Here is a 25,084-nt window from a genome sequence, read left to right as displayed (position 1 = left end):
TGTTGGTAGGGCAGTCGTGTAGAGCATGCCGTATTGACGTGTATTACAGTGTCGTGTAGAACAGTGTCGTGTTGGTAGGGCAGTCGTGTAGAGCATGCCGTATTGACGTGTATTACAGTGTCGTGTAGAACAGTGTCGTGTTGGTAGGGCAGTCGTGTAGAACATGCCGTATTGAGGTGTAGAACTGTCGTGTAGGAAGGACATGCGTGTAGAACATGCCATATTCGCGTGTAGTACAGTGTCGTGTAGAACATGCCGTATTGACGTGTAGCACAGTGTCGTGTAGAACAGTGTCGTGTTGGTAGGGCAGTCGTGTAGAACATGCCGTATTGACGGGTAGTACAGTGTCCTTTTGACGTGTAGTACAGTGTCGTGTAGAACATGCCGTATTGAGGTGTAGTACAGTGTCGTGTAGAACATGCCCTATTCACGTGTAGTACAGCGTCGTGTAGAACTTGCCGTATTGACGTGTAGTACAGTGTCGTGTAGAACATGCCGTATTGTCGTGTAGAACAGTGTCGTGTAGAACATGCCCTATTCACGTGTAGTACAGTGTCGTGTAGAGCATGCCGTATTGACGTGTAGAACAGTGTCGTGTAGAACATGCCGTATTGACGTGTAGAACAGTGTTGTGTTGGTAGGGCAGTCGTGTAGAACATGCCCTATTGACGTGTAGAACAGTGTCGTGTAGAACATGCCGTATTGACGTGTAGTGCAGGGTCGTGTTGGTAGGGCAGTCGTGTAGAACATGCCCTATTGACGTGTAGAACAGGGTCGTGTAGAACATGCCGTATTGACGTGTAGAACAGTGTCGTGTTGGTACGGCAGTCGTGTAGAGCATGCTGTATTGACGTGTAGAACAGTGTCGTGTAGAACATGCCGTATTGACGTGTAGAAATGTGTCGTGTAGAACATGCCGTATTGACGTGTAGTACAGTGTCGTGTAGAACATGCCGTATTGACGTGTAGAACATGCCGTATTGACGTGTAGTACAGTGTCGTGTTGGTATGTCAGTCGTGTCGAACATGCCGTATTGACGTGTAGTACAGTGTCGTGTTGGTAGGTCAGTCGTGTAGAACATGCTGTATTGACGTGTAGTACAGTGTCGTGTAGAACATGCCGTATTGACGTGTAGAACAGGGCGTGTAGGTTGGACATGCGTAGAACAAGGGAGATAAGAGGTTATGGCTTACGGGTGTATTTATGTTATGAGTGTAAAACGAGCAGATGCTTGTTGCATGATTCAAGTTGTATATTAATGTGTTTACGTGACCACATGGTAGAGGATAATCGCCGCATTCACGATTTATTGCCTTTCGACTTGAAGAAGAATCTTACGTGACACAGCCGTCAAGTGTAATGACAGGACGTTTTCATAACGGTACATCCACCTAGCGGGAACGTTGTCACATGCTAGCACATTCAATCGTTTAGCAGGCTGTATCGAACTCTATCGATTTGAACAGTAGTGAACGATTGGCGCGGAACACAACACATCGAAGGGACACAGGCAGCGCCCCGTAACTCTCATGTTGTCGTGTACCCGATCCCAGGCTTAATGATCAAATTAAAGCATTAGGTACACATGCTACAATGAGACGGGCGAGGCATTTCTTGGGTCACGGTGACATTGTTCCTAGGCCATATAAGCATGTGTTATTGAAGTCATTGGCCACTAGATTACCTATGATAGATATACCATTATGGTATACCGTACGTTAGCAGAGGAGAGTGTGTCCCTATCGTTAATACCATAAATATATCAGGAATATATGAAGGCAATTTTATTTCCTAATATTTTAATTTTACTGCTTTGAAACAAACGAGGGTATTTTTTTTTTAAATGTATCTTTTGTTAAAGTTTAATTCTTTTATAATTAAGAAGTATCAAGAAGTATCCAGATTAAGAAGCATTTTGACTCACTGAAATAACCTTAGAAACCGCGTATAGATACAATATAGGAGTTAGTAAAATAGTGCCAAATTATTTGCAGCCACGTTTGGCTGAGGAAACAACCGCACACCGCTAAACCTCTTAAACTCTTAAACTTACCGGCAAAGTTAGACAATGTTTTATCGAGCACGAAGGCAAATACATCGATGCATGGAGCTTATCAAAAGTAGTTCCAGCTGGGCCTCACTTGCATAATTATCAGACCGGGATACGAAGTTTATCGGATTGGATTATCGCGTAAATAACTGTTCAATATACGATTAATTGATGTTGCAAAGCCTTCATCGAGCTCAAACACTAATCCATGACTAAGGTCGTCAGTCACGCCCAGACCCAGGGTCGAGTCCCCACTGTGTGGTGTCCGTGCTTATTTTCCCGGGTATGTTTGTTTGTTTGTTTTAGTTGTTGTTTAACGCCGCACTCAGCAATATTCAAGCTATATGACGGCGGTCTGTAAATAATCGAGTCTGGACCAGGCAATCCAGTGATTGACATCATGAACATCGAACCACGCAATTGGGATACGACGTCATGCATCAACAAAGTCAGCGAGCCTGACCACCCGATCCTGCTAGTTGCCTCTTACGAATAGCGTCGGGAAGTGGTTTGAATGTTGCTTAAAGCGGCGTTCAATCGCTTTGAACGGGGTTCACAGATGGCTAATGGTAAGACAAGAATAACAACGTCTTTAATTATTGTAAAGGCGACGTTTCGGTATAGATTCTATACCGTTGTCAAGCAAGAGTGAATGATGGACATGGTGTTGTTGTTGTTGCATTAGGTGTTTAAGAGGTCGCCTTCTGCCTAGGCAATTTCGGCTGACCTGTCCCTCTTTGGGACTCCTGTGTGTGAGAAGGGTTCACATATCTATTGTGAGTTCGGTGTTCACATAATTTCTGTTTTTGCATTGATATGATTTCTATTTTCTTTTATTGATATGATTTCATTTTTATCCTTGGCTGCTCTGTTTATATACGTTCGAGCAGCTGTCCATCTCTCAGAAATAGAGTTAGTTTGGCCTTCGCTATTGCATCTCTTGGCTTTAGGAGATCTATGACAGATAGCGGATCTAACTGCAATTCTTGTTTTAACCTAGCCCGGGCTGGGGCATGGTCTTGACCTTCTAGTAACAGGTGGTCAATGGTTTCAGCCTGATTGCAAGATGAACAAACCTTGTCGTAGTGCTTTTTGTGACCAAGTCTGAGGCGTGAGATAGCAGTTTCAATTTTCCTTTCATTTGAGTATGAGTTTGGCTTTTGTTGGACCTTGGGTTGAATTTTGTATAGCCATCTGCCGATCTTACTTGTATGGACATGGTACAGAATACAATATATATATATAGTAGGTGGGGGATTAACAGTAACAACAATTGCATACATGAGTGGGATAACATGAGTAGGTTGAGTAATGACAAGAGAATGTCTTTTTGATAATACCGTAACAACATGATGGACAGAGAACACATAGGTGGAAGCCAATGAGACATGGAGCCAATTAAACAGGTTTACGTAGGTGTGGTGATTATTGCTTAATGAGTTCACTGTAGGCGGATGGGATGAAATAGGCTTGATCTCTGTTGATTGATGGCTTGTTGCGGCGAATGTGGACTGCTTCTGTTAGTTTTCTTTTAGTGAAGTCATGGAGGTTGGAGAGGATTTGGACGTTTTCCCATTTGATGTTGTGAGTGGGGCAGTTGCTGATATGGTCCGAGATGGCTGATTTACTATCTGGTTCGATGTTGAAGTTTTGTGCTCTTTGATTCTGGTGTTGATGGGGAGGGATGTTTCGCCTACGTAGAATTGTACACAGTGGCAGTCAATTTTATAAACAACACCTTTAGGCTCTTGGCGTTTGGTTGTGTTTCCGCCGTTGGCTCTTAGTAGGGTATTGAAATGTAAACTTACACAGATGAGTACATATCTAAATAAGAAATATTCGCTCGCAATTTGAAGCACACTGGACGTATTGACATGTTTTATATTGATTGATAGATCGTGATCTATAAAACCTTTGCACAAAATTACTTTTACAGCACTTTAGCCCTCAGGGTTGTGTCCTAACAGGCAGTTTTAACAAGTAGTGTTGCATCGCCTAGTGTCCTTTAGTGCAGTTCAAGAAGGCGATGTGTACAAACAGCTGAGTGTCGCACGCTGTTTGTGGTGTCACCGAGTCCACACAGGATCGACAGTTGGCAGGCAATGTGTGGAGTAACGTTGTAGGCTCCGGGAAACTCAGGACAGAAGTACCGCCCTGTAAATCGCAGTGCCCTCAGACAGTTCTACCAGGAAGTACACGGTGCAGAGTAGTCTACCACTGCAACCCGCTGCCAGACAGGTACAGGCACTTGGGGTGAATACGTGTGGCTGGAGTTCGCCCAGAACTGTATGTTACAGTGGGTAGTCAATTGCCAGATAGTGTATGTTGAAGATGTATCGTCTTGTGAAAATCAGACGCCTGGGTATATACGTCATACCACACTTATTAATATCGGGCACCTGGGCATATACACGGTATCAAATATGCAATACTAAGTGCTGCGAATGTGTGTGAATTTTGTCTGTGACCCGTGAAGATCCGGGGTAGACGAGGTCTTCAGCAACCCATGCGACTATGCTTGCCGTAAGAGGCGACTAACGGGATCGGGTAGTCAGGCCTGCTGACTTGGTTGATGCATGTCATCGTATCCCAGTTGCGTAGATCGATGCTCATGATGTCATTCACTGGATTGTCTGGTACAGACTCGATTATTTACAGTCAGCCGTCATGTAGCTGGAATATTGCTGAGTGCGGCGTTATACAACAAACAAACAAACAAACAAATGTCTGTGTTGTGAAATATGAACGAAATGCCAAGTAGAGTTCGCCTACAGGTGAGACCGTCCCACGGCAATGCCCACATTATGCCCCGGGGAAGTGATGGACATCATTGTAGTCCTGATGTATGGTATCAGTAATTAAACAAGCGGGAATTACCAACGGGTGACCTGGTCATTTGATCAATTGTTACCGGTTGGACCAGTCTGGGCTGGCCAGCTTTTATTGCTTTGAAGTTGTGGAAGCGTGGCGGACCCAGGGATAAGCTCCATAGTCGGTCAAGCGTGAATATAATAAGTATACTCGTCTGGTTTGGTCCTGTCGTTGTTGTCCCGTTCCCGTTCAGTTGACTTTATGACATGGTGGCCTGCCTGTGTGCTAGAAGCTATGAGTTGAGTGTCCTCTCGGAAAGGTAAGGTATTCTCCCTGCAGTGTTTTATTGTACGATACACAACGATCACCTATCGTTTTTTATTCTTATATGATATGTTGATGTGGATAAAATGTACAAGTTTCAAAAATATGTACCAAACTTTACTATTGATGACTCCCTGAATAGAATCCGACCTCGGAAATGTCGGACAAGTCCATTTTACGAACAGATGGGTTAAGTTTGGTATTTCCCGTATATTCTCACAATCCTCACGTCGATCATCTGTACCTTTTCTCCTGAAACCGATTATCATATCTCTCCCACTCATTCGGCCACTGCGTGTATCTGCATACCCCAGCTACACCTATGGGGAACAACTTACTAGACACTTCTCTCTCAAAAATAACGTCGTCCACTTTTCGACGTCATCAAGTTGCGAACGCATATTCGAATCTCCAGAAATGACGTCATGATAAAACTATGATTATTTTTAAGAAATAAAGAACGAGTGGGGGCTGTTTATCGTACAATAAATCCATCTGGCACCTTCTGTCTTCTGTACAAGTAGATTAATTGGCATGAATGCTTCAGCTGTGCTGTGATCATTTACTCTTGTCTATGCAACTCCAGCATGCCACTGCTTGTAATGCTGACGGCAACGGACGTGCAAGTTGATTGATTTGTGATGTCTAGAGACGTGTTAACTATCCGAAATTACTTGTAGCACGCGTCAGAAATTAAGGCCACTCCACCATCAACTGCTGAACCGCCCTCCCCGGCGAGATGGCCTATTGTGATTCAAGTAACTTCAGGTCCAATGGGGTAGCCGACTAGTTAAAGCAGTCCCGGGTCTATGGAAGGTCTAAGGTTCGATTCCCCACATGGGTATAGTTGTAAAGATAATCTCTGAGGGCCAACCATGCTGGACTATTGCTAATGGCGCCGTACAACCAACTCCACCCAATCCTTCGCGGCTATGTTATTATGTCAATGTCTGCGTGTTGTGTATAGGGCATCCCACAGGCCGAACTCTCCAGCAGGTCGCATCAAACGTCTTGACGTCACTCTGTAGTATGTAGCCAGACTCGTAGTACTGCGTGGGACTTTATATCTGAACACCATCGCTTTGATGTGTCTACCTTTGAAGACAAAACACGTTGTTTCCACACCCAAGAATCAAACTAACTGTGGTGACGATGACGTGACAGTCAGTCATGTACATAAGATCATAAGTAGAGATATGTACAGTGAAGGGTTGACGAGGTGTGCTACCACGAGCAGAGTATAAGAGGACTGTTCTACCAAAGGTTCTAATTCCAGCTGTGTGCATTTCTGAATTGGTGTAAGCATTATTCAAATATTTGTGCGTGTCCTAAACTATATATATGTGTGTGTGTGTGTGTGTGTGTGTGTGTGTGTGTGTGTGTGTGTGTGTGTGTGTGTCCCATTCAGTCAAACAATTTAAAAACCTTCAAAAACTTAATTCTACATTTTGACATATTATTACAGACATGATCAGGATCCTAACCAATCAACTTTTGATCAATCAATGACATTTTACAAGGCATCCTTAGCTCTCTATGTTTGGAAAGAACTGTCATTCTATACTCTTTCCAAGCTTGGGAGGAGAGTTGTTTGTTCCTTTGCTTCAGTCAGTCCTCATGGTTCCTGTCTGTTTCAGATGGCCAGGATGCAGTCGATGCAGAGCCAATGTTGTTGCTGTGCCATCAGCGTCTTCTCCGCGCTGTTCGGGATCATCATGCTGTCTACAGGAGTCTGCCTGGTGCTCAACTACCGCATCATGGAGGTCGACACGACGGGCCTCCCTCCCGAGTGGCGAAATGAGGAGGGCAAGAAGATTGTTGGTATCATCCTCATCTGTTGTGGCATTGCTGGCATGGGGATGAGCGCCCTCATCACCGTGTTGTACTTTACGGTCTGCTCACGACCCAAAACCAAACCTGCAGTAGCCCCCAGTGGCCCTGTCCCTGGACATGCAACGGGACATGGGCCGAGACATTCAACAGGACACGGAGGGGGTAAGAGCAACAACCATCCCCCCCATACACCTGATCCATATTCCACAGAAGTGAATGGGAAGCCTAACTCTAAAGGGAAACGAGGGAAGCGGTCTACAAAGAAAAGGCCACATCTTAAAACATATAAAAATAATCTGACTACTCATAGGGAAGTAATCAATGAAAGTGAACCCCGCTATGAACACTTCGACCTGGACGAGTCGTCTCAGTCTCTAGACTCATCTCAGACTGCTTCGTCCAGAACGTCCATCAGCGGGACAGCCCAGGACATCATAGAGACCTCACTAAAGATCAAACAGCAGTCTGGTCCTCCTGTGATATTAAATGTGGACCATTTACCCAAGCTTCCGACTCAGGAGACTGGCATGCTTAAAACAATGCCCCCTCCCCCCATCCCCTCCGCGTCGGTGGAGGTAGATTCAGAGGAAGAGGAGGTGTCACAGATAGAGGAGATCAAGAAACTGGACAAACAGGTGGCCGGTCTATTAAAGTGATTTCTCCTGACAATGCCGTCTGTGAATGTTGCTTCGAGAAGGAAACAGAGATGCACGCACGAATGTGGCCAACCTATGTTTGGGCCCTCTACGAATAACACGTGTGGCACCTTCGAGGAAGTGAAAAGTAGTGGACAAGCTGTTGGTCAACGTGGTGTGTTTCTGCTGAGGATGTAATGTGCTGCTGAGATTAGGAGGACTATGGACAGAAACTGAGACAGACACTGACCACTGCCAAGTTCTGGCTCTGTCCAGGGCTGGGTATGCTGAAACTAGACAAAGTACAGGACTACGCATTGATAGCATGTCTAGAAATGTACATGTATGCTCTACATGTGAGTTGAAGAGTTAGAGGTGGATCTTGGTGTTAGTGATAGACACCTGACGAGGGTTATGTTGACCTCAGTTCGGTGTTGTATAGGACAATGTGACAGATGCACCGTTCACTGCTCACGCCATCAGTGCAACACAGGGATGGAGATTCTGTTAAAAGACGCCAGATTACCGACGTGTGATTATGTCGGAAGATTCCAAGTGCTAGAGTGTGAGTGAGCTCAAGGCCCACAAGTCACCCCCATCACTCTCCTCCCCCAGGACCCACTGACTGCAATATGTGATAATGTCTGAACAATTGTGATATTTTTAGAGATGTCATACACTCCTGGTAATGTTTCAAGAGAGAGATCGAGGATATTCATTGACAAAATCAATGTTGACTTCATCGAAAAGTACCATATTGAAATTCCGTTTGTATTTTCTCGGTTTTGTTTAAGTCTGTGTTGTCCGGTACTGGGTGTAAAAGTATGTTCACTTCAACTAGATGACTGACATGCTCGCTCTTGTGTACACATGACACGAAGTGACTCAGCAAGTGCACGTGTGACGCCCCCGGACCGTATACAGTTGTGTATACAAGCAATGGGACCCACAGGTAATCACAGAGGAAGTCGCTATGGCAACACGCGCTCTCGCTCACACCTCCTCGTCAATGTTTAGTAATGGCGATCTTGCACGACAAGCTTTTAGTCCCGACTATTTCCATTGTGATAAATGACGACTATAGACAAAACGTGATACATCGGATTTCGCTGTTGTTGAAGAATGACTTGTTATGGCGATCACATTTTCCCACAATAGCTATATCTGTGAATGTTGTAAACGTCGGCAGGGGTCTGTGACCTCATTCCCGAGTCAGCTCCAGTACCGAAGATTTTCTATATTACAATCACGCTTCATATCAGTTTTGAATCTCATCAGTTACATTGGTTACATCGGTTACAATTGTTACATAAGTTATTCCAATTGCGTGGATCGATGCTCATGGTGTCAATCACTGGATTGTCTGGTCCAGACTCGATAATTTACGTCACATAGCTGGAATATTGCTGAGTGCGGCGTTAAACAACAAACAAACAAACAAAACGAACATAGGTTACATTGGTTGCATCCGTTACCTTGGTTACATACGTCACATTGGCTACATCGTTCCTAGTAGGGAAATTGTTTTATCATTTAGATTTGTCTTATTTAAATAACTCTATTTGTTCATTTCTTTATTGATATTTGATAGTAATATATAAGAAAGTATTAATCTGTTACATGGTAGGTGACTTTCAGTTGCATTCGAGGTGTATATAATTCTTTGAACACTTTGAAGCATCACTAACGTATTGCTCACTGTCGCGGGGGCACGTGTGGCCCAGTCGTCTAAGGCGCCGCGATTCGCTTTGCAGAGTTGCGCCCCTTGGGCACGCCAGAGACCTATGATTGTGGGTTCGAATCCCAGTTCGCCCCGATTATGTTTCTAGGTTTGTCAGCACCATATCCGTGCTCGTGGGTTCTACCAAAGTGGTACACTTACTTCGGGCTTTTCTCCCACATTAAGCTGACACGCCGTGATATGACAGGACTGCTGTTATACTGTAAACCCAACTCACTCACTCACTACTCACTGTATCAGATCCTGTTATCTTTCATATCAGATCATCCATGCGATAAACCGATCCGATAAACTCGGTATGACGATGCTATGAATATGCAAATGATTTCACCCAGCAGTCACAACGTTAAATCTTCATGCAGTATCTACTTTATCACTAAGCTATTGTCTCATGTACCCAATAGGCTGACAGGGGGCCCAGATGTGTTGTAATTCTGAAGACAAACCAATGATAAATGGGGCTTTTCATTCAAACATTGTATTGATTCGAAGTTTCTACAAGTTCAGATTTGAGTAAAAGTATATCTTAATCATGGACTATTTTAGGAATGACGTTATATAATCAAGGGATTATGACCCCCATGTGTTTCCTTATCATAAATATCATATTTTAGGTATAATTAAAAGCGACAAAACCCTTTCCTTATTCATAACCAATCTCTGCCGAAAGCAGAGAAGATTGTACGATTTAGACCACCTCATGAGCTTCAGTCTCTGAATGGGCGGTCGGGTAGCCTAGTGGTTAAAGCGTTCGCTCGTCACGCCGAAGACCCGGGTTCGATTGCTGACATGGGTACAATGTGTGAAGCCCATTTCTGGTGTCCCCCGCCGTGATATTGCTGGAATATTGCTAAAAGCGGCGTAAAACCGTACTCACTCACTCACTCAGTCTCTGAATCACTATCAGTAGTGGGGGTACCAGGCGTTCGCGAAAAGATGAGCGTACCCTGCCCCACCGGTGGCACTTGCATCATGCGGGGCTAACTATGTCACAAACATAGGCTATTTACGATACAGAAACACACTCGCCTCATGATATATATTTGCAAGAGAAAGTACACATTCTGAGATATCGATAATTTCATGAGAAGTGTGCTAGACACAGTGCCTTCATTTTATTATACCCGTCCAGCACACTTCACGCGTAACACTGCAGATCACGTGATGACTAACGTGTGATTGACAGATGTCACGTCTTCGCTATCATTTAGTTCATATTGCATCTGGTTATATAGAGGATTTATCACCCATGGCAACACGCAATGCAAAATGTCGTCACCGTCTCACTCAGCATCATCAACACATCGTACGTTAGCTAAAACAACCATGAGCTTAAATCAACGTTTGCAGCATTGTTTTATTTCTTTTATATACTACTATATTCTGTTCAAGACGTTCGCTTTTTAAGGAGGCTTACGGGTAGCCTAGTGGTTAAACCGTTCGCTCGTCACGTCGAAGACCCGGGTTATATTGGCATACAGTTACTAATTGCAAGGATGAAGCCCATTTCTAGTGTTGCCCGTCGTGATATTGCTTGAAAATTGATGCGGCGTAAAACAGTATCCATCAATTCTTATGGCAGACGACAGCCGCAGAAGGACCCGTCTGTATCTCTGTGCAGAGGGTTTTCGTTGAAAGTGAGTGAGTGAATGAGTATTGTTTTACGCCGCTTTTAGCAATATTCCAGCAATATCACGACGGGGAACACTAGAAATGGGCTTCATCGTGGCAATTAGTAACTGTGTGGATAGCTCGTGTTGTTCCCACGTCTCCGACTGAAAGTGTCGTGGTGACAGCGAGCGTTCACTGCTGCACGTGTTGACAATCGGAAACTGCAGATAAGTGGGGTTTGTTAGCATTACGGATCAGTCCCTTCCCTCGTGCATGTTTACTTTATCTAATGGGAGGTCCAAGGTACGTCGCTCAGGTGTATTTGTTCTGCCAGTGGTGTGGCCCAACCAGCACGTCACCTGTTTTCGCTGCAACACTATCCGAACGGGTTCGCAGACCGTCTGTCTCCTAACTGTCAAACCTGTCTCTACTGGACAAAACATTACATTATGGCTGTGGTTGCGATCATTTCTTGAAATGTCAAGTGTGTTTTACTGTGATGCATCAATCATCGTTTGAAACATATTTGGCAATAACGGAATTGGTAGTGTTTGCAGCGGTTACAGTGTCGTGTTATTGGCTACAGGCGGGCCTATGTTGCACTTTCACACGCTGCGCCCATATCAATAAGTTTATTATGTGAACAAGACACAGATGGTGGAGAAAGCATATATTCCGAAACGTTGTGATCCACATAATAAAGAAGTTGACATCCATAAATTCTCTTCCTTAACGCACGAAGAATAATCCGCTCACTCACCAGTGGAATATCTGTTGCACGTAGTATAAGTGGACCTGGGATATCGTTGCGAGTGTTGACGGACTGCCTACACAATGTGGCTCACGCAGCCCTCCCGTCTGTGTCATCTGCTGTAGATTTCTGTGGCTATTTCTTCATGGCTCATACAATCTCTAACTGGGAGAATGTGTACATCCTATGTCATAGGATCTCTAACCAAGAGACTGTACGACTCATGTCATACAATTTATCACTGGGAGATTGTACACCATATGTCAACAATCTTTAGCTGACCGTACACCTCATGTCATACAATCTCTAGCTGAATGTACACATCATGTCATACGATCTCTAGCTGACTGTACACATTATGTCATACAATCTTTAGCTGACTGTACACCTTATGTCATACAATCTCTAGCTGACTGTACACCTTAGGTGTACAATCTCCGAGAGACTACACCTGATGTCAAACAATCTCTGAGAGACTGTACACCTCATGTCATACAATCTCTAGCTGAATGTACACATCATGTCATACAATCTTTAGCTGAATGTACACATCATGTCATACGATCTCTAGCTGACTGTACACATTATGTCATACAATCTTTAGCTGACTGTACACCTTATGTCATACAATCTCTAGCTGACTGTACACCTTAGGTGTACAATCTCCGAGAGACTACACCTGATGTCAAACAATCTCTGAGAGACTGTACACTTCATGTCATACAATCTCTAGCTGACTGTACACATTAGGTCATAAAATCTCTAGCTGACTGTACACCTTAGGTCATACAATCTCTAGCTGACTGTGCACCATAGGTCATAAAATCTCTAGCTGACTGTACACCTTAGGTCATACAATCTCTAGCTGACTGTACACCTCATGTCATACAATCTCTAGCTGACTGTGCACCTTAGGTCATGCAGTCTCTAGCTGACTGTACACCTTAGGTGTACAATCTCTGAGAGACTGTACACTTCATGTCATACAATCTGTGAGAGACTGTACACTTCATGTCATACAATCTCTGAGAGACTGTACACTTCATGTCATACAATCTCTGAGAGACTGTAACTTCATGTCATACAATCTCTGAGAGACTGTAACTTCATGTCATACAATCTCTGAGAGACTGTACACTTCATGTCATACAATCTCTGAGAGACTGTAACTTCATGTCATACAATCTCTGAGAGACTGTACACTTCATGTCATACAATCTCTGAGAGACTGTACACTTCATGTCATACAATCTCTGAGAGATTGTAACTTCATGTCATACAATCTCTGAGAGACTGTACACTTCATGTCATACAATCTCTGAGAGACTGTACACTTCATGTCATACAATCTCTGAGAGATTGTAACTTCATGTCATACAATCTCTGAGAGACTGTACACTTCATGTCATACAATCTGTGAGAGACTACACTTCATGTCATACAATCAATGATAGACCTTGTACAGCCTATATCACACAATCTCAAGCTGACATTCTTATGAGAGTCATAGAATTCAGTCAATATGTGGTGCAATTGCACATTTAAATTAATAACTGAATCATTATACACTGTGCAATGGGAATTGAAAATAAACTATTTTCATCATATTGCTATTGTTGTGGTTTGTTTTGGTAATATAATCAGTTGTGTTTGGTTGAAAGCGTCAGTGCCAGCTGTGGTGCATATGGAGGACAGTGTTTGTATTGTTACCAGTGTGCTTGTTTTGAAACTATATGAACCTACTGTTAGGAACGACCGCCTCCGTGGGCTAGTGGTAGAGCGTCCGCCCGAAGAGCGGAAGAGTCGGGGTTCGCTCCCCGGCCGCGTCATACCAAAAGACGTCAAAAGATGTTACTTGTTACCCTGTCTGGAGTTCAACATTAAGGGGCTAAAACAAGGACTCGGCTCGGGGTCAGTATACTATGTCTGAGTGGGGTATCCATGTTAAACTGCGGCATGGTATCTTAGTGGGCACTATAAATCGGCATCAGTCCGGAATAGTACAAGCACACACACGTGCATACACGTCGCTATATAAGTGCAATAATCTTGAACGCGACGTTAAACCCCATTCCACCACCTTCTGTAGGAACCTGGTGATATACGCTGACAATAAAACCTACATGACTTGTGTCTCTTCTCCACGGTGACAACAAGGCGCGGGGGGGGGGACTTGTATCTCGTGTCTACAGTGGTTCATGTGGAAACGACTGCAGCGACAAAATCACCATTCATAATAATCGGTGGAAACTATATATCTATTAAATTGATCATATAAGCTTCGGTTAATGATAGGTCAGGTCATACTGCCGTACCCTGCAGTGTGAACTTTCGTACCTCACTGTGCCAACACCTTAGCTATTTCCATTAATGTAGCCTCATTCTAAATGCAAATAATAATCTGATGGCTTCATAGTCCCAATCCACTGGACACAGATCAGACACATGTCAAAATGTACGCGTGGGACATGAATATGTAAAATAACGACGAAGCCTTCCAAAACAAAATAATTCTACCGAACACACACTATTCAGGTTTGTATACTGGTGGGACAGTGGGAGGCTCATGGGAAATTAGCTTAGTATCTAATCAATAGTGAGTGAGTTGGGTTTAACGCCGCTTTTAACAGTATTCCAGCTATAACGCGGCGTGTCAGGTTAATGTGGGAGGAAAGCCCGAATTGATGTAGGTCTCTGATGCTGACAAACCTAGAAACATAATTGGGGCGAACCGGGATTCGAACCCACAGTCATAGGTTTCTGGCGTGCCCAAGGGACGCAACTCTGCACAGCGAATCGCGGCGCCTAAGACGACTGGGCCACCCGTGCCCCCATATCAACTCAATAAGTCACTGTAATATATGTATTTATACTGCGTGCCCACTGCATTGAAAGACAATTCAATCTGTCGGGAAACCTACGAAATATAGAGCCTAAACTGTAACAGTTCCCGTGTATCCCATATGAGACCAATTTAAAGAAAATCGTCATTTCTTGATCCATGGGGCCTTTGCTACAAAACGTGGTTACCAAAGATACAGTTACATATATATTCACAGATGCAAGGCAATTGTTATAATTTAACGCAAAAACCATCTGAAGTTTATATTTACTGAGAAAACATGTGAATACCGCCCCTCCCACCTAACACACGACGTTGTCACAACGTTGTGGAAAGGTTGTGGATTGGTAACGTCGTGATATAACGTTGTCACAACGTTATTATAACGTCAACGTGCAACGTTATTTCACAACGTTATAACAACGTTGCACATTCACGTTGTGAAAACGTTGTGCATCGGACATCGCACAACGTTTTGTAACTACGTTTCTGAAACGTCGGTGTAACGTTATAGAGTTTGCTTCTCGATAGTCATAAAGGAATAGAACTGCTTTATAAAAATCAACATGAATTTGTCAGAATACCAAGGCAGTATAATGCATTACCTTTCTGTATATTCGGCATTTGAATTTTCATCTCTTAATACTAAAATTTCCAGAACGTAATTGCGTATCTCTATGACAACGTTAGTATTACGTTATATTGTAACGTTATTCCACAACGTAACAACAACGTTGCAAATTAACGTTGTGATAACGTTGTGCTTTGGACAAGTGATTGTGCAGCAACTGGAACTGGACAGATGATCTGTGAATTCGGATGAGGTAAGTTAATTTTTCAAAAGCAGTCTCCGCTTGTTGATATGTTTCTGTACATGCAGACAGTCAAATGATTTAAATGTATCGTACTATTCAGAAGTGGCGGGGTTTAGAATGCAGTTTGCCGGTCACTTTCACCGAGCGTCAGTGTTGATATTAATATTTCATACACAGAACATGATGTATATAGAGGTGAAGGAGGCCCACGACTTTTTTTCCATTTTATTATATTATGGATACCAAGGGTAATTACCAAGGGCAAGCAGTATTTGTTTGACCAGAATTCAGTCTGGCGGCGTTTTGTGGCCGTCATATTATGTTCGGGTTTCGATCGTAAGCGTATAGCTCTGTAAATAGGCCTAACTTATGCATCGCCTTCTGACCACTGACAGTTATCGCCATTTCTTCCTTGTTATTTCTGAAATCATTACCATTTAAAGTTTACATGTACTAATCTTCTGACTTTGATTTTTGTGAAACAATGTGGCTCATTCAGGCCATAGGAAAGGTTGAGTAGATTTCTTTTATACAGCGAAGAGAGGGAATCAAAACAATGGAAGTATTTTCAGATCGATTCTCTGTAGGCTGCTAGTTATAGCCTTAGTCTAAAGCGCTCAATGATGTTATGAAAAATTGTGTTTTCGGGAAGAGACAGAAACATACTTGTTTTCGAAAAGGCCTAATTAGCACTGACTGAAGTAGCCTAAATGTGGATCATCTGGTTGTTGGTGCTGTCTATAAAGTTTATTTTAGCAAGGCGCTTATCATGTGTCTTTTTAATATTTCAAAAAAAGAATCAATTCATCATTTTCCGATAACTAGATCTATATTTTCTAATGAAAACGAGTAAAAGTAAAACGAGTCTCTCGTCGCGCGCTATAACGGGGTGTTTGCGGTATTGTCCTCGCTGGTGATGATAAACTAGTCGATAATCAAAAGTTAAATATCACCATATATTGTCAGTGAGTTGGTCATCGTTTGTTGATTATCTTGGTGTAGCCAATGTGCACCAATGAAAAATACAATGCAATTGATAGCAACCATATTCGTTCGGTTTTCGATCTCAATATGTTGCCACGTAGGCTACCACACTACAGAATTATATTTAACGATATTGAACTGTATTATGTTAATAAACGTAGTAACAAATAAATTTCATATGATACTTGGTTCTCTGAAACTTTTTGACAATGAGATGGTGAACGAAAACTGAACGAGTAAGATCCAGTGCTCGCTACGAAATCGTACTGTATCTATATAAACAGCGCTGCGATGAAGATGTGAGTCGTAATTAGCTACAATGCCTCTCTAATATATCTGTTCTCGTTTGGATTCCGGTTTAGAAAAGGTCCCCAACAAACCATGTTTGTACTAACATGATTGTGTGTCATTGTACTCTGACAGAGGTTGTGAGACGTGGCTCACTATAACAATCACTGGTTTGCCTGACCGGTTTGTCAGACCGGTGTATATGGAAATCAAATTACATTAGGTGTTTGTTTTATGATGGTACTCATAATTTTGTTTCTTATATCTGTAGCCTGAGATATTTCCGATCGGACGCTATACATGGGGGCTTTAGATTTACAGTTTTTCCTAAATTTTAGGCAATTATACAATGTATGTTATCTTTTTGGATAGACTATATATTTAAATGTATGCTTATTGAATATAGTTCTAGTTTTGACTTTTTTATATGTTTTCGTTGTAGCAAGGGGGAAAATGTTACACGACCATTCCAGGAGATAAAATCAAGAATGTTGAATCATTGAGGAACACACCAAATAAACCCTGGGCTCTGAATTATGTTAACGTAAGTACAATTGTTTACAGTTACATTCCATTGTCTATATCCATGTTAATTGATTTTTTGTTTTTTTGCTTTAAATGAATGCTAAGAATGTAGATCTATTTATATAAATCTATGCTCGTACCACGTTTTGTATTCAACCTGATCCTTGATGTCTCTGAATGAATGTTAAAATTTGTTTCCATCAGACACTTGCATTATACATTATTGTTTGAATATTATTAAAGCTTTATCTCTAAATTAGGGCTGCAACGAATACACTATGAGGCGAATACGATTCATATCACGAATATAGGGTAACGAATACGAATATTAATTAACAATTACAATAACAAGTCAGAAGTTTATGTGTTATTTATTATATTCAGTGAAACAATAACAACATAATTTATTTGACATGGTTTGTTAATTATTAATAAATTATACATTTATATACTGGACTTATCCAGGTACTAGTATCTGCTCAAATGCGACAATGACCAGTGAAAACAATACTATCAAATTAAATATTATTAGAGTGTTGTCATTGAAAGAATCTATGCATATAATATGTTGTTATGGATATTTTTAGGTACAGGGTATGTAAATATACATGATAGCATATTCATAAATATTCGATTCTAGTGGCCATGAATAACGAATTCAATTCACGAATGGTTACGGTTCGATTCGCGAGTGAATCGTAACAGCCCTACTGCAAATGAATGTTTCTCGTCATATAGTATCTTTCAAATACCTGCTCGAGATTTAGTAACCTGTTTGTATTTCAGGGAAGTGGAAGTGAACATCAAAGAAAGAAGATTCTGGCATTCAATAATTTCGAAAAGTGTATAAATTTTCAATTATCTAAAATATTAAAATGTCAACACAAATGTTTCTATGAATTCTTTGTTGAATGGTGACGTCGCATGACTGAAAGTTGAAGAATACTATATGGACTTGATTAGAGACCGACCATTTGATATTCAAGGAGGTGGGGACCTGGAACTTTTCTATGGAGATTACATATATTTTCGGTCACAGCTACAAAATCAGATATATGATTTTATTTAACTCTATGAGCCTGAAGATAAGCACCTTGCAACTAGATCTATGTCATTTTTTGTGGCAGGCATTTTTTTCCCACCAATCTGAACCGAAATTATTTTTGTCAAGAATTTTCGGTGACAATATATTTTTTCGATAAAATTCCAGGACCCGACCCGCCCCAGAAAATATCATATTGTCAACCCCTTTCAATGTCTGCCATTCTTATTTTATTTCCTGCAGTACTTGCCTAAAGGGTAATGGTGTCTGCCTTTGTTATAGTCATATGTATCTAGTTAACAGCTCAGTGGTGTTTTTACTTTTTGAACATTGTCAGCAAAACAAGATCTAACTGTTAACTGGGCTATTCGACGCCCTGGTTTGAAAACATTGGTAAAGGGTGTCTCGAATCATACACCTTCACGTGACTAAAGCATATTCTAAAACATTTCCGGAACATGTTTTTGGGTTGTTTTACAACATTTTAGTGGGGAATGTTCACAACGTATTTCATCCTGGTAGCAGTTATTTCACGTCGTTGTGACAACGTCCATGGTAGTACACAGAATAACGTTGTAGGTACGCATTATTATAACATTGCCACAACGTAAAATACAACATTCCCACAACGTAAAATACAACGTCATCACAACGTTGTCACGACGTGAATATGACGTAACACAACGTTAGGCCATGACGTTGTGACAACATAAATGGGAGTCCACAGAAAAACGTTATATGGACGTAACATCCGCAACGTTACCACAACGTTATCACAACGTTGTCACAACGTGAAATTGTTAGCTGGGCTGACGTCGTAATTGTCGCAATTCCCTTCCACTGATTTACCCACGCCTCATTAGTGTTTTATATTTAGATCTATGCATAAAGATTCAGGGGGCGGTCGGGTAGCCTTGTGGTTAAAGCGTTCGCTCGTCACGCTGAAGACCCGGGTTCGATTCCCGACATGGGTACAATGTGTGAAGCCCATATATCGCCGTGATATTGCTGGAATATTGCTAAAAGCGGCGTAAAACCATACTCACTCACTCACTCACTCATAAAGATTCAGAGTGGCAAAACACTCTCCACAACGCTGTATGACAAGATGGATGACTTCAACTTTGCAACAGTCAACGTTCCCTTTATGTTGAGCAACATTCCTGAAGTACCAGCCCTTGGTGTCTATATTTCACAACGTTTGAGGTACAATCGAGCATGCCCTTCCACCTAGATTTTAGAGAGCGTCATACAACTCCTGCTCAGAAGTTGTTTGATCAAGGTTAGAAAATTCAAGACCTCAATAAAGCTTTCAAACGGTTTTAAATGCATCAGTGACAACAATATGTCCAATGCAATTCCCTATTCCCTATATGTTCCCATGTTTTTCTCAGGTAAACAATTGACCTGCCTTTGAATGTGTTTGCAACGAGTGCCACCGATGGGGCAGGGTAAGCTCACCTTTTCGGAATCACCTGTTATCCTCACTAGTGATTCATAAACACATGCTAGTCGGAAGCGTACAATCGACTCTGCTTTTGGCCGGGTGTCTGCAGAGAGCGTATTCCACAAGTTGTATATAGAGAGCATATGCCCAAGGTGGGATTCAGAGAGCATATTTCACAAGGTGTATACACAGAGCATATTGCCCAAGGTGGGATTCAGAGAGCATATTTCAAAAGGTGTGTACGCAGAGCATATTGCCCAAGGTGGGATTCAGAGAGCATATTTCACAAGGTGTATACACAGAGCATATTGCCCAAGGTGAGGTTCAGAAAGCATATTTCACAAGGTGTATACACAGAGCATATTGCCCAAGGTGGGATTCAGAGAGCATATTTCACAAGGTGTATACACAGAGCACATTGCCCAAGGTGGGATTCAGAGAGCATATTTCACAAGGTGTATACACAGAGCACATTGCCCAAGGTGGGATTCAGAGAGCATATTTCAAAAGGTGTGTACGCAGAGCATATTGCCCAAGGTGGGATTTAGAGAGCATATTTCACAAGGTGTATACACAGAGCATATTGCCCAAGGTGGTATTCAGAGAGCATATTTCACAAGGTGTATACACAGAGCATATTGTCCAAGGTGGGATTCAGTTAGCATATCCCACAAGGTGTATACACAGAGCATATTGCCCAAGTTGGGATTTTCAAGGTGTATACACCTTCTATATTTCACAAGGTGTATACACAGAGCATAGTGCCCAAGATGTAATTCAGAGAGCATATTTCACAAGGTGTATACACAGAGCATATTGCCCAAGGTGGGATTCAGAGAGCATATTTCACAAGGTGTATACACAGAGCATATTGACCAAGATGGGATTTAGAGAAGATATTTGACAAGGTGTATACACAGAGCATATTGACCAATGTGTTTACAGAAAAATAACTTCCACAAGGTATGTACACCGTGTTAAACTGACAGGTGACGTTCCCCGGATGTCATGGGATGGCATATGGCCTAAGTACATAGACAGTATATGCTATTGAGATTCACATGTATTTCAGGACGTTGAGACATCGTCAGGTGTACCTACAATGTAAGGCTGAAAAAGGTAAACAGGCGTTCCATTTGCTATTGATCTGGATTGTTCCAAGGGAAAGTTGTTTTCCTTATCCATAATTCATACAGCGTCATCTCATCCAGTATTCAGGAGCGTTACTTGAGCTACGTGCTGGCCGGCTACCTGACTGGCGTGTCGGAACGAGTTAACCCCTGCTCCGGTGTATGCTTCAGTAATAACGTCACTGATGTATAAGGCTGTATATATATGCTCCAAACTGTCTCAGGTCTTCACGTGACACAATGTGAAGACTGGCACCACCAAAGACAGTATCGCCCAATCGATTAAAATTGGGATATTCACGTAACACAACCTAGAGATCTCTACTTGACACCATGTCGAGACTTGCGCCAATCTTTCACTTGACACAACGTGGAAATCTCTAACTGGCACCACGTCGAGATTGACGCCAATATCTCACTTGACACAACCTGTAGATCTCTACTTGACACCATGTCGAGACTTGTGCCAATCTCTGACTTGACACAACGTGGAGATCTCTACTTGGCACCATGTTGAGATTGACGCCAATATCTCACTTGACACAACCTGGAGATCTCTACGTGAAGTCATGTCGAGACGGGCGTCAATCCCCGACTTGACACAGCCTGGAGATCTCTACTTGGCACCATGTCGAGATTGACGCCAATCTTTCACTCGACACAACCTGGAGATCTCTACGTGAAGTCATGTCGAGACGGGCGTCAATCCCTCATTTGACAGAAACTCGAGATCTCTACTTGGCACCATGTCGAGATTGCCCTCAATCTCTCACATGCTACAATCTGGAGGTCTCTACTAATCTCTCACTTGGAGCTAATCTCCCACTTGACAGATCTGGAGATCTCTGGCGCCGGCTATTAACAGATCTAACTGTATCAGATGACTGTGCAGATCGATACTAACAAGCTCGGATAGTTTTCCTGGAAATCTTACCTTGCTTTGAAACTCGACAATTACTGCAGTTGTGTTTGGGACTTATCGATTTGCCATTAAGGTCTCACTTGATTCTGCCACCGGCTGTGTGTGATAGCTGTATAGAATATGATTGTTAAAAGATTCCATAGCTGAATAATAATATTTCTGTCAATATTTATTATATTTATTCGTGTTAGACGTACATGTTGTGCATGTAACACCTTGGTTTCCCGACAATCCTGGCGTCATTAAGACGTGTGAACTGATTCACAGTCGGGGCAGTCGAGTTATTATGTGACAAATGCATGATCCAATAATACAATCGTTCTATAATGATTTTCCGTCTCCTTTCTGATCACTGCATCTCCTATCTATATTTCTATCCATATTCACACTTTACCTTTGCTGGTGTCATTACAACAGATATTTGGTATCTCAGATTGTCCATTATGCTTCCCCTCTTCTGGTTATTTTGTATTGTGTACCCTTGTCCCTTTCTAGATCTAATTCATTTATATTCTGGTCTTCTCTGTTTCTGATTCTTTTATGTCCTTGTCATCTCTGATTTGTTTGTATTCTTGGTCCTTTCTGCTTGTATTCATACAGTGGATATGCCCCGCACTTGCCCTACCCATGTAATATGCCCTCACTTGCCCTACCCATTGGATACACCTCTCACTTGCCCTACCCATTGAATATACCTCTCACTAGCCCAAGCCATTGAATCAACACCCGTTTTGGGCTTAACAAATGCCTACGACCTGCACGTAGAACACTGCCCATTTCTGGAAGAAGTTGTGAGCTGGGAGCCAATGATGCATTGAGTATGACTAAGTGTACCGATCTGGAAGAAGTTGTGAGCTGAGAGCCAATGCTGCATTGAGTATGACTAAGTATACCGATCTAGAAGAAGTTGTGAGCTGAGAGCCAACGATGCATTGAGTATGACTAAGTATACCGATCTGGAAGAAGTTGTGAGCTGGGAGCCAATGATACATTGAGTATGACTAAGTATACCGATCTAGAAGAAGTTGTGAGCTGAGAGCCAACGATGCATTGAGTATGACTAAGTATACCGATCTAGAAGAAGTTGTGAGCTGAGAGCCTCTGATACATTGAGTATGACTAAGTATACCGATCTAGAAGAAGTTGTGAGCTGGGAGCCAATGATACATTGAGTATGACTAAGTATACCGATCTAGAAGAAGTTGTGAGCTGTGAGCCAATGATACATTGAGTATGACTAAGTATACCGATCTAGAAGAAGTTGTGAGCTGGGAGCCAATGATACATTGAGTATGACTAAGTATACCGATCTGGAAGAAGTTGTGAGCTGGGAGCCAATGATACATTGAGTATGACTAAGTGTACCGATCTGGAAGAAGTTGTGAGCTGGGAGCCAATGATACATTGAGTATGACTTAGTATACCGATCTGGAAGAAGTTGTGAGCTGGGAGCCAATGATACCTTGAGTATGACTAAGTATACCGATCTAGAAGAAGTTGTGAGCTGGGAGCCAATGATACATTGAGTATGACTAAGTATACCGATCTGGAAGAAGTTGTGAGCTGGGAGCCAATGATACATTGAGTATGACTAAGTGTACCAATCTAGAAGAAGTTGTGAGCTGTGAGCCAATGATACATTGAGTATGACTAAGTATACCGATCTAGAAGAAGTTGTGAGCTGGGAGCCAATGATACATTGAGTATGACTAAGTATACCGATCTGGAAGAAGTTGTGAGCTGAGAGCCAATGATACATTGAGTATGACTAAGTATACCGATCTAGAAGAAGTTGTGAGCTGTGAGCCAATGATACATTGAGTATGACTAAGTATACCGATCTGGAAGAAGTTGTGAGCTGAGAGCCTCTGATACATTGAGTATGACTAAGTATACCGATCTAGAAGAAGTTGTGAGCTGGGAGCCAATGATACATTGAGTATGACTAAGTATACCGATCTGGAAGAAGTTGTGAGCTGAGAGCCTCTGATACAATGAGTATGACTAAGTACACCGATCTGGAAGAAGTTGTGAGCCGGGAGCCAATGATACATTGAGTATGACTAAGTGTACCGATCTGGAAGAAGTTGTGAGCTGAGAGCCAATGATACATTGAGTATGACTAAGTATACCGATCTAGAAGAAGTTGTGAGCTGGGAGCCAATGATACATTGAGTATGACTAAGTATACCGATCTAGAAGAAGTTGTGAGCTGGGAGCCAATGATACATTGAGTATGACTAAGTATACCGATCTGGAAGAAGTTGTGAGCTGGGAGCCAATGATACATTGAGTATGACTAAGTATACCGATCTAGAAGAAGTTGTGAGCTGAGAGCCAATGATACATTGAGTATGACTAAGTATACCGATCATTTCTTTAACTGAAAAATACCCAAACCACATGTTGTTGCAAATGTTGGATGGGGAAAGGTTGCCTATATGTCGAGTTACATGATACCCCAGCTTTCTCTTTACAAGGCATGTTCATATAGTAAAACATATTCGTTATTTCCCACACAGGACACTTATGTCTAGGTTCACTGGTTACAATCACATACATGACGTTATCTTGTAGCAGGTATGGATTATCGGCGCTGGTCCAACAGATCCGCTGGTCCAACAGATCCGCTGGTCCAACAGATCCGCTGGACAAACAGATCCGCTGGCAGGCCAAGTGAGACAGTGATAAGCAGTTTAGATTTTACTGGCGCTTCTTAAAACAACAGTTGCCTTTTCATGTTTGCTGCAAACAGTTGTGTCCCTTACCCGCCAATATCCTCTGGTTATGGGCCTGAGTGAGCGAGTGAGTTTAGTTTCACGCCGCTTTTAGCATTATTCCAGCAATATCACAGCGGGGGACACCAGAAATGGGCTTCACATATTGTACCCATGTCGGGAACCGAACCCGGGTCTTCGGCGTGACGAGCGAAAGCTTTAACCACTAGGCTACCCGACCGCCCCGGTTATGGGCTTGAACACCAGATTCACTGAGTGTAATCCTTGTTACCATGGTGACATGTTTCACCCCAATGCTAATGTGTTTCACATTCATGCTCACGTGTTTCACTACCATGTAGATCACGTGTTTTACCATCAAGCTCACTTGTTTCACGATCATGCTCACGAGTTTCATCACCTTGATCACGTATTTCAGCACCATCATGTGTTTCACCACCATCCTCACTTATTTCACCATCATGCTCACGTGTTTCACCTCCACGGTAAACCGTGTTTTTCCTCCTTGCTGGCGTTTTTTACCACCATGCTAACGTGTTTCATCACCATGCTAACGTGTTTTACCATCATGCTAACGTGTTTTACCTTCATGCT

At 42.3% G+C, this 25,084-nt stretch overlaps 1 protein-coding gene and 2 long non-coding RNA genes across 5 annotated transcripts in view; all 3 read left to right on the top strand.

Annotated features, from left to right (window-relative positions):
- Positions 1-9,223, top strand: part of LOC124150443 — a 42,456-nt gene extending 33,233 nt beyond the window's left edge. For both annotated transcript variants that reach the window (XM_046522485.2, XM_046522484.2), the window contains one exon: positions 6,824-9,223. In XM_046522485.2, coding sequence (XP_046378441.1) covers positions 6,824-7,675 — 852 coding nt within the window. In that variant the 3' untranslated portion in view covers positions 7,676-9,223. The remainder of the gene's footprint in view (positions 1-6,823) is intronic.
- Positions 9,224-12,035: 2,812 nt separating this feature from the next.
- Positions 12,036-13,364, top strand: LOC125382669. 2 transcript variants are annotated; one of them, XR_007222518.1, is made up of 2 exons: positions 12,036-12,183; positions 12,508-13,364. It is a non-coding gene; the product is annotated as an uncharacterized LOC125382669 (long non-coding RNA). The 2 variants fall into 2 exon arrangements; XR_007222517.1 differs by having other exon boundaries at positions 12,036-12,411.
- A 2,026-nt stretch (positions 13,365-15,390) lies between these two features.
- LOC125382668 lies at positions 15,391-18,072 on the top strand. The gene is made up of 3 exons (XR_007222516.1): positions 15,391-15,423; positions 17,129-17,230; positions 17,998-18,072. It is a non-coding gene; the product is annotated as an uncharacterized LOC125382668 (long non-coding RNA).
- Positions 18,073-25,084: the final 7,012 nt, after the last annotated feature.

Source organism: Haliotis rufescens, unplaced genomic scaffold, assembly GCF_023055435.1.
Source record: "Haliotis rufescens isolate VD_foot unplaced genomic scaffold, xgHalRufe1.0.p SCAF_20, whole genome shotgun sequence".
NCBI lineage: Eukaryota > Metazoa > Mollusca > Gastropoda > Lepetellida > Haliotidae > Haliotis > Haliotis rufescens.
This window is presented reverse-complemented; position numbering and strand designations above follow the sequence as displayed.